This window comes from Lithobates pipiens, unplaced genomic scaffold (genome assembly GCF_037356315.1).
Source record: "Lithobates pipiens isolate NorthernLeopardFrog02 unplaced genomic scaffold, aLitPip1_a1.2 Scaffold_18, whole genome shotgun sequence".
Taxonomy (NCBI): Eukaryota; Metazoa; Chordata; class Amphibia; order Anura; family Ranidae; genus Lithobates; species Lithobates pipiens.
In genome coordinates this window covers 629225155-629239908 of record NW_027507758.1, presented here as the reverse complement: position 1 = coordinate 629239908, position 14754 = coordinate 629225155, and the positions used below count along the sequence as shown (strand labels likewise).

At 45.5% G+C, this 14754-nt stretch overlaps 1 protein-coding gene across 1 annotated transcript in view; it reads right to left on the bottom strand.

Moving 5' to 3' along the window:
- Positions 1-900: 900 nt before the first annotated feature.
- LOC143986878 (uncharacterized) overlaps positions 901-14754 on the bottom strand; it is a 101760-nt gene continuing 87906 nt past the window's right edge. Inside the window, 1 exon segment of the mRNA XM_077485284.1 lies at positions 901-14750. Coding sequence (XP_077341410.1) covers positions 14380-14750 — 371 coding nt within the window. The 3' untranslated portion in view covers positions 901-14379.

Genomic DNA, 14754 nt, shown 5'->3' with positions numbered 1-14754 from the left:
CAAAAAGCGAAGCTTCTGAATAAAAAACACGGACCTATGGGCCCGCAGGGTTCCTAGGTCTTTCTCCTTCACTAGGCAAAATAAAACTGAGGTCTGCTAGCAGACAGGAGGGTTGATACCTAAGGGACCGCCCCCATGGGCGGAACTGAAAGTTCTGAGTGTTGTATTACAACTTTGCCTAGTATTCTCCTAGAGCAGTGATGGCGAACCTTGGCACCCCAGGTGTTTTGGAACTACATTTCCCATGATGCTCATGCACTCTGCAGTGTAGTCGAGCATCATGGGAAATGTAGTTCCAAAACATCTGGGGTGCCGAGGTTCGCCATCACTGTCCTAGGGGTAAGGTATACAACCCAATAGCTAAGAGAGGAGCTGTGTCGGTGGGTGAATATAAGAGAAAAAGGAGTTTTGTTTTTTCAGAACCTATAAAAGCAAAATATGACAGCAGTGAGTTTTAGAAAGGAAAAGAAAGTTGCCTTACCTGCCTCACAGCATGGTACTAGCCAAAACCAATAAGCAGAACTAATACTCCAGGACAGGAGACAGCTGCCCCCCCAAAAGACCTTCAGAAGGGGCTCCCCACCTTAACAGCGTTTTTAGCAGCCCAAGCATAGGGACTGCGCCTGGGAGAGGCATGAACCCAGATGGAAGCTGCATGAAGCAGAGGCAAGAGGCAAGGACACACATCACCACTATCCATCAGGTATGAGTAAAAACAGGAGAATGCTAATGTAGGGTATGGTTGTCACTTTTATAATGTATTAACTATCCGGAGGGGAGGAGCTTATCACAGGTATGCTGTCATGGAGGTACCAGGAAATATATTTTACCAAAACATTCCACATTCTAGCATTCTTAAAAACAAAATAGATGAGAAAAAACAAAGTAGAAGCAGCAACATTGTTGCAAGGAACATTTATTTCACAGAAAGATACATTTCATTTTAACATTAAAAGTATTTATTTATTGTACCATTAGAATCAATGGCTGAAACTTGCATTGGACTATAATAGCGCCGACTTTCATTCTCAAAAACGCATTTTAGCCAAGCACTAATTTTGGTATTTACTATAGCGCCTGGTAAAAAAGACACTGGAGCTAAAATGAGAGCTATTTGCCGGTCTGAGCATGCTCAATTGTGTTGGCACCTAGTAGTACAGAAACATGGAATTTATCTCTTCTCAGACTTTTAAAGATATTTCAGTGTAGAAATCACTTTTTCATAGTTTAAAAGCAGATTATATTTAAATAATACTATTTAGGCAATTATATCATGCTCTAAACATTATTTCCATGAGCAAGTCTCCAGGTTTTAGCAGAGTAAGGATTTGGGAGCTATTTAGTTTCAGGGAACTCTAGTAAATTCGATTTTGGGAGTATTTTCTCACCAGTGCTATAGTGAATACAGTTTTTGCACGAATTAGCGCCACAGCGCTATAGTAAATGACCCCCCAATGTCTGTTCACTGTTATTTGAAACCTAGGCGTCCCTTATCTTAACATAACATTGGCCCTCCTTGGCTAATACCTTAACTGATTAACTGACAAGGATTCATAATTTACAACTTAGTAGAATATATGGCGAGGCCTTAAAACTTTCCTATGAAAATCTCTTCTCTAAGGACAGTGAACTTCGTTTAACCTCTTAGAAAAAAGATTTTGAACAAGATGGCTACTACTCATGTCCAGAGAATCACATTTAAAAAGAATATATTTAGACCATTATAAATTCATTATTTTTAACCTCAATAGTTCTGACAATATACAGACACTTTTGTGTACCAGCATCTGGCTTTATGGGGAAATAAGTACAGCTTCATTATCTGGTCATTGAAGTCCACCCCTCCCATATAAAGATTATATTCGTGAACTCAGAGAGGCTCTTCAAATACATCACACACCATGCAAATTTGAACCATAGTTTCTGCATTAATGGAGTTAACCACTTGCCGCCTGCCCACCGTCAAATGACGGCAGGGCGGTGTGGCTCTCGTTCTGGGTGGACATCATATGAAGGTGCCCAGGACGGCTGTTCTTTGCGCGCCTAAAGGGCAACCGCAGTTGCACCGTGTTGCTAAGACATGGTGCGACCCCGATCTCTGTAAAATGCAGCAGCGACAGCTCTTTAACCATGTGATTGGCTGTGTCCACATGGAGATGCACTGACAAAGTGTGAGAAGAGGAGAGCCGATCGGTGGTATCTCCTCGCAGAGGACATCTAGATATGTAATCAGGGCACTGATCATCAGTGTCCTCATTACAATAAAGCCCCCACAGTGCCAGCAATTAGTGCCCACAAGTGCCAGCAATCAGTGCCCATCAGTGCCACCTATCAGTGTCCATAAGTGCGGCATATTCGTGCCACCTCATCAGTGCAGCTTACCAGTGCCCATTAGTGCCACCTCATCAGTGATGGAGAAAAAATACTTATTTACAAAATGTACTGACGGAAACTGAGAAAAAAACATTTTTTTCAAACTTTTCGGTATTTTTTTTTGGGAAAAGATAAAAAACCCAGAAGTGATTAAATGCCACCAAAAGAAAGTTCTATTTGTGTGAATAAAATTATACAAATTTCACATGGTTACAGCGCAGCATGACCATGCAATCATTATTCAAGGTATGAAAGCTGAGAAATGGCGTGGGCAGGACAGGGGTGAAAGTGCCAGGTTTAGAGGTGGTTAATAGTCCTTCCACTTCACTGCAAGCAATTCATTAGTTCTCAAGCAGGCTTTCTCCTTTATTCTAAGTTGGATGTTGGGGGAGGCCCTGGCATTTAGGTCACAAAGTGCCACGAACCAATTCCAAGATTGTGTAAGTGTCTAAAAAGTGGCACGCTTGTATAGAAGTTGTCCTCATACAAGTGTCCCATGTAGTCTGGGCAGTATGGTTGGCTCTACTTCCCTCATAAACTCTAAAATTACATTTATATTTGCCTAGAGAAGTCTCCAATGTGATATCTCAAACTTACCAACTATTATTATCCCAGACCCCAGACTTTAGACCTCCATATGTTGCCAAATGGGAACAAGATCTGGGACTACAATTTACGGAGAAACAAGTCAATAGACTTTTCCTACAAAACTTCTATCTGTGCCGGATATCAAGAGTCAGGATTTAAGGTGCTGACCCGCTGGTACTACACACCGGAGAGGATCCATAAGATGTTCCCCCAGAGCTTAGCGCTATGCTGGAGGTGTGGGGAGGACACTAGTTCACTCCTCATCTTCTGGTCCTGCCACCTCCTTCACTCCTTCTGGAAGGAGGTACACCGCATAGTCCAGAAGTTCACTGACAGAGAACTACCATGGACCCCCAAGTTCTTTCTTCTGCACCATGAGATTCCAACCAAGATTTACAGAGATCCATATCGCCTCTCATGCACACAGCAGCAGAAAGGCTGCATCCTTCTGTTTTGGAAGCAGACGCAGCCACCGTCGGTCACTGGTTGACTGAAAACAGTGGTGGGCATTAATGCAATGGAGGACTTTGAGGCCACGGAGAAGGGCTGGAGAAATTTCTCACAAAATGGTTCTATTGGAACAAATTTGTCTATTCCGAGAAATACGCAGAGCTGGTGGATTAGTTCCAATTGTGTGCCGCCGGTTGGGCGACTGGATGTGGCACCCCTTCCCTCCTTAGCCCCCTTTTTTATTTTTCCTTCTTCTTACTCTTCCTCTACTTTTGCTCCATTGTTCTCTGTTAGTAGAGACCCTGTGGGTCATCTCTACCTTATTTTTCTATCTGGCATCTATAAATACTGTGACTGACATGGAAAATTGTCATGCGGGCTGCAGAGACTCCCTAGACCTGGAAGTCCAGGGAAGGTCTCCCTGAGATTGTGGGTAATTTACTAATGTAAAGTGGTATTTATGTGCTGGATTTTATATTTCAACTGTTGCTTTGTATGCACACCAATGATGCACAGATTCTGTATTAATAAATAAATAATTGAAAAAAAATGACATGTATAGCCTGTGGCCCTATCACAGAGCTTCTACATTTGGACCCCAGATCTGGCACACTTGCTGGGGAGATGCTGTTTGATTGGACGGTGCCCAGGGAAATGTATGATGGACTCATCTACATAGATGGTTTGTTGGGACACATCTGCAAATTTCTGGGAGAGGTAGTTTATGAGTGCCAGAATTTTGTAAAGCAGATCATATTCAGGGTCACCCCGAGGACGACAAAATGTGTGATCACTAAAATGCATAAAACGCATTATCGTCTCATATCTATGCCTGGCCATTGCAGCAGAGAACACGGGCATATGATGAATCAGGTCTCTGGACCAATATGATCGCAGCTCATTCTTTTTAGTAACGCCTATGTTGAGGGTTAGGCCCAAAAAAGTTTTAAATTTATAAACCTCGATGGTCTCTAATGCGAATTGTCTGGCAAGAGTCGAATTTGGGCTGGTGGCGATGTACTGTTGTGTGTATAAATTCCTTCAGTTCACAATCGATCTATACAGTTCTTCCATGAAAACACCAAAAAAAACAAATCTAGGGGAGTTGTTAAATTTGCGGTTTCCACCTGAATTCCGGGTTGGGCAGTGAATGGGGGGGGGGGGGTTATGAGCGCTGCAGAATCAGTATTACTGGGATCCCCTCGGCCTCCACTCTGCGGAGTAGACGTGATAACAGTTTCGGCGGAGGAAAGGCATAGATCAGCTGGTACTGATCCCATGGAGCCACCAGCATGTCTGACGCGTCTGCCCAAGGATCTCTTGTCCTGGACATGAATCTTCCACGTCTGGTGTGCCCCATCGCAGGCACAGTAGCCTGAACACCTCTGGATGCAACGCCCATTCTCCTGGGTCCAGCATCTGGCGACTTAGATAGTCCACCTGCCAGTTCTCCACTCCCAAGATGTAAATGGCCAACAGGGCCGGTACATGTCGCTCTACCCACTGAAGGATGTTAGCAACCTCCCATGCGGTAGCTGAGCTTCTTGTTCCTCCTTGGTGATTGACGTATGCCACCGCCGTGGCGTTGTCTGACTGGATCCTGATCGGATGCCCGAGAAGTCTTATCGACCATGTGGAGAGCCATAGCCTGATCACTTTCAGTTCGAGCAGATTGATCGGCAACTTGGATTCCTCCACCGACCAGAGGCCGTGGGTCGACTGAACTCCCATTACTCCACCCCAGCCAGATAGGCTGGCATCCCTTGTGATCACTGAGCCAGGGATCTCAGGCACCAGATCAGGGAATCCCTGACTAACTGGCTCACCTGAATCTGCCAATCCAGGGACAAGGGAGATTTGTCCCATTTTGTCAAAATCTCCTTCTGCAGGACTCTGGTGTGAAACTGGGCATACGGTAATGCCATCAAGGAGGCCACCATGAGTCCCAGAACTCGCATGCAGAAGCGTAGCGATGACCACCTGCGGTTCATCAACAGTTTTACTGCGGCTCTGAGAGTCTGCAGCTTGTCTGAAGGGAGAAAAACTCTCGCTTCCATGGAGTCTAGCAGCAAGTCTAGGTACTCCAAACACTGAGTCAGTACGATCACCGTTTTTTTTAGGTTCAACAGCCACCCAAAATCCTGCAGGGTCTGCGTGGTGATCGCCACATCCTCCTCTAACTCTGAGGTGGAAGATGCTCTCAGGAGGAGATCGTCTAGGCATCCCACGATTGCGATCCCGCATTGCCGCAGCAAAGCCAAAACAGGAGCCAATACTTTGGTAAGGACTCGGGGGGCTGATGCCAAACCAAAAGAGAGAGCCACAAACTGGTAGTGGGCTTCCCCATCTGCAAATCGCAGAAACTTCTGATGCCGGAGGCATATGGGTATGTGCAGCTAAGCATCCTGGATGTCTAAGGACGCTAGGTAGTCCCCTTGATGGAGTGCAGCGACTACTGAGCAAACTGATTCCATTCTGAACCGCTGTACTTTCACAAAGTAATTGAGGGCTTTCAGGTCCAAGATTGGACGTACCCCTTCCTTTTTTGGGGATTACAAACAGGTTTGAGTAGAACCCCTGGAAACATTCTGAGTCCGGAACAGGTACTATCACCCTGCGACTCAGCAGGTTCCTTAATGCCCCCAAAAGGGCCTCCCGGTGAAGCGGGAGTACGGGTATGCTGGAGGGGAAGAATCTGTTTTGCAGCCAAGAGAGGAACTCTATCTTGTAGCCTGAGGAAATCAGATCACAGACCCATTGATTGGACAGTCGAGAGGCCCACCAGGCTGCAAACTCCCAAAGGCGACCCCCACCCGTGCTGCGGTAGCACTTTTGCTCGCAGGCTTGTGGTTCCAGGGAGGCTTTGGTCCTTCAGAGGTCGTCCTGTCGGGCTGGGGACGATTGTTCGAAGCCCAGGGCAGACGAAAAAGCCGATTGTGAGCGGAGAAAGAGGGCCCTTGCCTACGGCGTGGCTCCTTAGCCTGTGGGAGTAGTGTACTCTTACCACCTGTGCCATTTTTAATAATGTCATCCAAGGAGGCTCCAAAGAGCAGTTCGCCAAGGAAGGGAAGATACGTCAGGGTGTTTTTGGATGACTGGTCAGCAGACCAGCATTTTAACCAAACCAGGCACCTCAGCACCACTGCTGACACTGAAGCCCTGGATAACAGAGGAAGGGTATCCAGGGCTGCGTCACAAATGTACTTCAGGCCTTGCACTAGTTAGTCTGCTAGTTCCACGCAGACAGGAGAAGCCTGTTGTTTTCCCAATTTGCGGTGCAATAGTTTTGCCCACTCGGTTAGTGTCTATGACACAAGTGCGGATGCCAGTACTGGGTCGCATGGTTGACCCCACAACTGTAAACAAGGAATGAGCCACTTCCTTGGCCTTCCTGTCTGTGGGGTACTTAAATGCAGCAGTCCCCTCTATCAGGATCGTGGTAAACCTGGTTTAACCTGGATACTGGGGGGTCCAGACCGGAAGAGCTGACCATTTTTTGAGAAGGCTCTCCTCAAAGGGGTAATGCACCATGTATTTGGGGACCGAAAAGGTCCGTTGTGGTTGACCCCATTCCTTGTAAATGAACTTATCAAAATAAGTCAGATATGTGAACACCTTAGGTGAACGCGCTGGCTTACGGGACCCAAAAGATCAAAAAACATCAGCAGAGTGTGTGGTGTATCTACCTGATGGATGGATGCTCTGTAGTGTAGTCTTCTTGGCTGATATCCTTTCAGGATACTGCTGTGTCCCTTGTAGCTTGGATCCTGTCTATGGACTGATTGTCTGAGAACACTAGTTAATTGAGAACAACAGCTCCAATATGGGAGGCCCTCTTGTGGCCAATACTAGGTTGCCAACTTTGTTTTCTCTTCTGTATACATGTGTTCATAGCTAACTTGAGGGGATATCCTGATACGACAGTAACAGATCCATTTGAATGCTATCCCCGGATCCTGGGCTTGCGCAAGCATCGTCCACCTCTTCCCTAAGTTCTATCTAAGGGTAATCCCCCTCCTCCACGGTATGGGCCTTTCTTTGAGGTCTGCCTGACTGGGGCTATACACATATTCTGTGGTCATACTTACCTGGTTCTGAGGAAGATATCGGTGAAACGCGTCAACCAGTGTCTAGGATCCTGACTACTAAAGTATACTAGAACATGTGTTCTTATTTTTAATTAATTTTTATATGTATGTGGTTCGCATTTTGTATCAATAAAATTAGAAATGTATTACATTTTGTTTGTATATCTTGTTCAGGTACCGGTATAGTCCGTTTCTTCCTTCCTTTTTTTGTTTATGCTATTTAGTATGAGGTACCCCCTTAGCTTTTATCATATATTTTGGACATCAGCAGAGGGATCTGCTGGCTCCTGAATCTTCGGGGTATCAGGCACAGCTGTGATAAGTGCTCCAACAAGCGCTTTGTCACGCCCGGACCCGGACGGGGATGCATCCTCACTGTCCGATCGGTCCTGGTCAGCGTCATCTGAAACGACAGAGCAGGGGTCACCAGCCTCAGCAGGGCCAGAGTCTGCGTCAGAGCTCTCCCCAGAGGACGGGGGGCAGGGGGCGCTTTTCACCAGCTTTGCACCCACGCACTGCCTCCATCTTGGCAATGAACGAATTGAGGACCGCCGACAAAGCGTTCAGAGGCACTGCACAGTCTGCAGCTGAACCGGTTGCAATTGCCTGGATTTTGAGGGAAGAAACACCAGTTTCTGAAGCCATGCTGACCCTACCCTGTCTGCCACCTGATGGGGACTTAGGACAGTGATGGCCCCACCCTCCTAACTGCTGCTGGCTGAGAGGCTCTTTCCAACAGGACTCACCACCCTGACTTGTTCTGCGCTGTCCAGCTGGTAGTGCCTGTGTCCTTTATCAGCTCCCAGGTGCATAGGAGATCACACTGCACTGTCCAGAGCTGCTGCAAATGGCGCTGAAACTGATCAAAAATGTGTTCAGGCTTCAAGAAAATGGCCGCCGAGCATCCAGTATAAAGGACATAGACACAAGGAAAATGGCCGCGGAGCTACAGGAAAGCATGCTGGTCCTTGCCCCACCAAAGATGGCCACCGAACACTGTATACCATGAGGGACAGTGGAACAAAACAGGCAGAGAAATGGCAGTGAACAGTGATCGACAGGTACAGCCTCCAGACACCCCCAGGGAGAGATCCACACACATCCAGGGCACAGCCAGCCAGCGCACTCACCCCCAGGCGAGAGCCCCTGCATATGACACACACACTGCTCAGCAGAATATCCCACAGGGAGGGGGTGAGGGAAGATAGGGACAGGGAAACATGAGAGGGAGGTGAGGGACCCCCGAATCGACCTCCCAGGGAATGCCCAGCTGCTCAGCCCAACCGAAGCAAAGAGAGCTGTACTTAACAGTCCTGCAGAGCTGGGAGACATTCCATTACATACCCACTCTCCGATCACTACGGGATGGCTGCTGGCCCGGCACACTGTGACACAGACATCAGTAGCCCGGTCATATGTGTGCCCCGGAGGATTAACATTCACCGACCACCTCTGGAGCTGAGGCCTGTCGTGGCCGACCCAGCGTGGAGCTCTGGTTTGCACACGCTCACTGGCCAGGCTGGGGAGATTACAAGGATCTAGATTATCCAGCCTGTCACCCAGCCGGCTGTTGATAGCAGATCACAGCTTCTGCAGAAAAAACATGGACCGATGGGTCCATCAGGGTTCCTAGGTCCTTCTCCTTCACTAGACAAAATAAAACTGAAGCTGCAGGGCAGGCTGAGGGGTTGCCCCTTGGGCGGAACTAGAAGTTCTGAGTTTTTTATTACGTTAACATGTTATGCCTAGTCCTCTCCTAAAGGTGGCGTAACAACCCAATGGTCTAAAGAGAGGAGCTGCGTCAGTCGGTGAATATAAGAGAAATGTAAATTTTGCTCTCTGACTGTTATAAACACGGGAAACATGCGCCCCTTTAAAGGCATACTATAGACACCCCCCAGGTACGAAATTTAAAGGAATATTACACTTTTATTGTTTCACTTTAAGCATTATTAAAATCACTGCTCTGGAAAAAACTTTTTAAAACTTTTTTTTTGCAATGATACATGTCCCCTGGGGCAGGACCCAGGTCCCCAAACACTTTTTAAGACAATAACTTGCATATTAACCTTTAAAATGAGCACTTATGATTTTTCATGTTCATGTCCCATAGACTTTAATGGTGTTCGAACAAATGTTTTGCCCGTTAGCATGTTCTGGATGCAAACCGAACAGGGGGGTGTTTGGCCCATCCCTATTCATGATCAGGATATTGATCCATACAGACACTATACTAAGGGGGGTACTAACATAGTTCTGTTCATGATCAGAATATTGATCCATATAGACACTATACTAAGGGGGGTACTAACATAGTTCTGTTCATGATCAGAATATTGATCCATATAGACACTATACTAGCAATGTCAGTGATCAGGATATTGATCCATACAGACACTATACTAGTAATGTTGGTGTTCAGGATCCTATAGCGTGAGTGCGATAGTGTGCGGGCAATCTAATGCTAGCTGAACCTGGCGCTATCTGATGTAGGAGGAAACGGTTTCTTCGTTTGGATTTGTTTATTTTCAGTGAAAACTAGGACCTGGAGAAACCATGGGGTTAATGATTATTTATCACTCCCCTGGTAAAACAGCTGATTTCCTAGAGGAGATGTGCCAAGTACTCATTAACTAGTCCTTGTGTTATAATAAAAACATTGTGCTTGGAGATTTCAACTGTTGGGCAGATAATGTTGATCATCTAGTTGCCCAGCAGCTGATACATTTTGCAGCAAGTGTGGGGTATATCAGGGTGTTAGTGGTTCCACTCATTCAGCAGGCTACACCCTGGATTGGGTTTTATATGCTGGGCTCCTACTTAATTTTTTTCCATCATGTGAGATGATTTGGAGCGACCATCATTTAATCTGGTTTACCCATGATGTAAAAATGAATAAAAAGGAACCTCATATTCCTAATAGAAACATCCCTGTAAAAATGATACGGAATATATCCAAAGTGTCTGCCGATGATTTTGGCAGACACTTTGTGAAAAATATAGATAATCGAAGCATTTTTAAATCTGAGTCGGTTGCTGTTTTTTCAACGCTGCTATTATAAAAACCCTTGATTTCCTAGCTCCTTTAAAAAAAATCTCCATCATAAGGGAACCTGAGAAAAATAAGCTCTGGTTCTCCCAGCTGACAAGAGAATTAAAATGGCAATGTAGGGCTGCTGAAAGAGCATGGAGAATCTCCAAATGAATCATCAAAATTTAATTATATGGTTAATCTAAAAAGCTATAAGGAAGGCATTAGAAGTGGCAAGAAAGAATGTTTTACAAGCAAAATAAACAATGCATCTAACTCATCGGCGGAGCTCTTCAGGGTGGCCAGGCGATTGGCTAATCCCAAGTGTGGTCAACCTGAAGAGAAAAACTCTGCTGAATTGTACGACATTTTATCTTGTTATTTTAAAGAAAAAAAATATAAATTATTATTAGAAAAAATATTTCATATGTGCAGGTGGAAGAAACATGCCCACCATACATAGGGACCTGCTTTTCGGTATTTCATTCGATGACTCCAGAAGATATTAAAACCATTCTCAAGTCTCTCAGAGCCTCATCCTCATCACTTGATCCCTGCATTGCGCAGTTGGTGAAGGACTCCTCAGATGCTCTGGCGCCTTTTATTGCAGACATTGTCAGCATGTCTTTTGCTACCGGTGTCGTTCCATGTATTCTGAAGCAGGCGGTGCTTATACCCCTGCTAAAGAAAGCTAACGTGGACCGCACCATGTTGAGCAACAATCGCCCTATTTCCACCTTGCCATTTTTGGCAAAAATTATGGAGCGTGCTGTGTTACGGCAACTTCAACCTCACCTGGAGTCTATTAAAATTTTTGATGACTTACAGTCAGGATTTCGTCCAGGGAGAGGTTCGGAAACGGCCCTCATAAAAGTCCAGGACGATTTGCTCTGGGCCTTGGATGAGAATGAAGCTTCGGCCTTGGTACTTCTGGATCTGTTGGCAGCTTTTGATACCATCAACCACTCTATACTTGTGAATGGGTTGAAGATGGTGGTGGGAATGGATGGTATAGCTCTGGCATGGGTAGCCTTGTTCCTGCTAGACAGGGTTCAGAGGGTAAAGTTGGGACCATTTTATTCCTCCGATAGTCCTCTGTCTTGCGGGGTCCCACAAGGATCGGCTTTATCTCCGATCCTGTTTAACATCTATATGAGGCCACTGCTGTACATCATTCGCCGTCACAATCTCCCATTCCATGTATATGCTGACGGCACCCAGATCTACTTCAAACTATCCAAGAAAGGGGAGGATCAGGTAAAGCTGGCATCCTGTATGGAGGAAGTCTAGTCCTGGATGGGTGCCAATTATCTAAAGTTAAATGGCACCGAAACTGAATGTATCATCTTCAGTAACCAGGTGTATCCCAACTTGTTTGCGTTATGGCCGGAATCTTTCAAACCTTTTCTGATTCCGGCCACTCAGGTCAGGGACCTGGGTGTCATCTTTGACTCTAAGTTGAACTTGCGCCCTCAGGTAAATCAGGTGGTGAGTTAATGTCACTTCTACCTTCGACTCCCGAGGTCGACTTTTCGCTATATCGCAGATTCTGATAAGATCGCCATGGTCAATGCCATTATCAGCAGTCGATTGGACTACTGTAATGTCCTGTATTTGGGTTTACCTGCTTGTACCATTTACAAGCTCCTGTTGATTCAGAATGCCACAGCAAGGTTACTGACAGGTGTTGGTCGCCGTGATCACATCACTCCTTCCCTTAGAGCCCTGCATGAAAGAACAGGTTCTGTTTAAAACTGGATGTCTTGTCCATAAGGCACTGCATGGACGTGGCCCAGAGTATCTGAAGGAAAAATTTGTCAAGTATGTGCCTACCCGATCCTTGAGATTGGCAAACTTGGCCATACTGAAGATTCCAAAATTTAGAAAGAAAATATGTGGAGGGAGAACGAGTGAAGTACAAGGAGCTGTATTTTGGAACTCCTTGCCTTTGAAACTGAGACTTGAGAATGACTTTTTTGAAATTTCGAAAGAAATTAAAAACCGCACTTTTTGTACAATCTTTTGGAGTCACCTAATTTTTAATTGGGGTGTGATGGACAGGCTCTCTGGCTTTTATTCTGTATCTTGCTATGCTGGTTTGTTGGTTTTCTTAACCACTTCCCACCCGGCCAATGCACATATACGGCCGGGTGGGAGCCGTCTACTCCTGATAGGACGTTCAGGAACGTCCATCAGAAGGAGCGGGATCGCCCGCGCAGCGGCGCGATCCCGATGCGCCCGTGTCACCCGGACATGGCGCATCTCAGATCGGCAGGAGGGCTCTGTGATTGGCCCTCCTGATCACATGACGGCCGTGTCCAATCAAGGCCGTCATGTGATGTAAACAAACAGCCGGTTGCTAGGCAATCGGCTCCTCCTCTCCTCACACAGAAGTCATCGCTGAGGAGAGGAGAGCAGATCGCTGCAGCCGGCTGATGATCAGTGAGTATGAGCTGTTTTTACAGCTTTTTACTCACTGATCACCAGTCTAGTGTACACACAAATCACCACACAGTAAACACACCACACAGTATAAACACAATGTCCCCAAAACATACATGTCCCCAAAAAATAAAAACACATGTCCCTAATAATAAAAACATGTCCCCCACATATGTCCCACTAAAATCACATGTCCCAGTGATTATCTGCACACATATGTACGTGATCACCTGCACACATATGTACATGATCATTTGCGTACATATGTCCGTGATCACACAAACCAATTATTATACACTTAACTGAATTTTTTTTACCCAAAACATGTAGCAGAATACATTTTGGCTTAAATTTATGACAAAATTTGATTTTATTGGATTTCTTTTAAAATAGAAAAAAGAAAATATTTTTTTTTTTTCCAAATTTCCGCTTTTTTGCGCTTATATCGCAAAAAATAAAAAACGGAGTTGTGAATAAATACCACCAAAATAAAGCTCTATTTGTGCGAACAAAATGATAAAAATTTCATTTGGGTACAGTGTAGCATGACCGCGCAATTGTCACTGAAAGCGCTAGAGCGCTGAAAATTGGGCTGGGAAGGAAGGGGGCGAAAGTGCCCTGTATTGAAGTGGATAAGGTCTTTTAATGTCAATGTTCTTTTGTTTTTGCGCATCGAGGCCTTCGGGTAAGACTGCATAGGTTAAGCATTTTAATAAATAAATGTAACAACGCTAATACAGCGATTGGTGAAAAATATTGTACACTGATGCTGTACTAATGGCACTGGTTGGGTGACAGTGGTGATGAAAGGGTGAATGAGGGCAATCAATGGGGTTAAATGTGCCAATCTAAGGTGTGTGGGTGTAAAGTGTGGTGATTATACTCAGTGTGGTGTTCTCTTCTCTTCCTGAACCGAAAATGACTCGGGAAGAGAAGAAATCACAAGATAGCTCCCTGTGTTTACAAAATAAAACACAGGAAAGATTTGTCATTGGCTGCAGGTGATCAGCAGGGTACGGGGCAAAATCATTGGCTGGGACCTGCTGACAAACTTGTCCTGCAGCCAATGACAGTGGAGGTTTCTGGGTGTGCACATGCATGGGTGCGGACCTGGAAGAAAGCCATGACATAAAAGTACATTACCAGACCTGTATGAGCCGCCCATCAATTGTATTTTTACAACACGTCATCCATGTCTTTGGTGATCTCTGATCTCCTTATCAACTGTTTCTTACATGATGAAGATCAGCCATGGAGTATATCTGAGGTGTATATCAGGGTGTGCTTCTTCCCCACATGAGAGCTGTGATGTCCATCAACATTCATATAGAAGACATTTCCCACACTCAAGGCACTAATACACCTCGAGGGTTGTATGGGGTCCCTGATGTACAGGAAGACAGGACTTCAGTGAGGAACAATTGCCTCATTTAGGACAGGAAAGTGGCTCCCCTCCCCCGTGTGAGATCTCTGATGTCTGGAAAGACTGGACTTCATTGAAAAACATTTCCCACACTCAGAGCAGGAATATGGCTTTTCCCCCGTGTGAGATCTCTGATGTCTGTTAAAACTGGAATTGTCTGAAAAACATTTCCTACACTCAGGACAGGAATACGGCTTATACCCCGCGTGAGATCTTTGATGTGTGTAAAGATGGGACTTCTGTAAAAAACATTTCCCACACTCAGCACAGGAATAAGGCTTCTCCCCTGTGTGAGATCTCTGATGTATGTTAAGACCAGACTTCTGTGAAAAACATTTCCCGCACATGAATACGGCTTC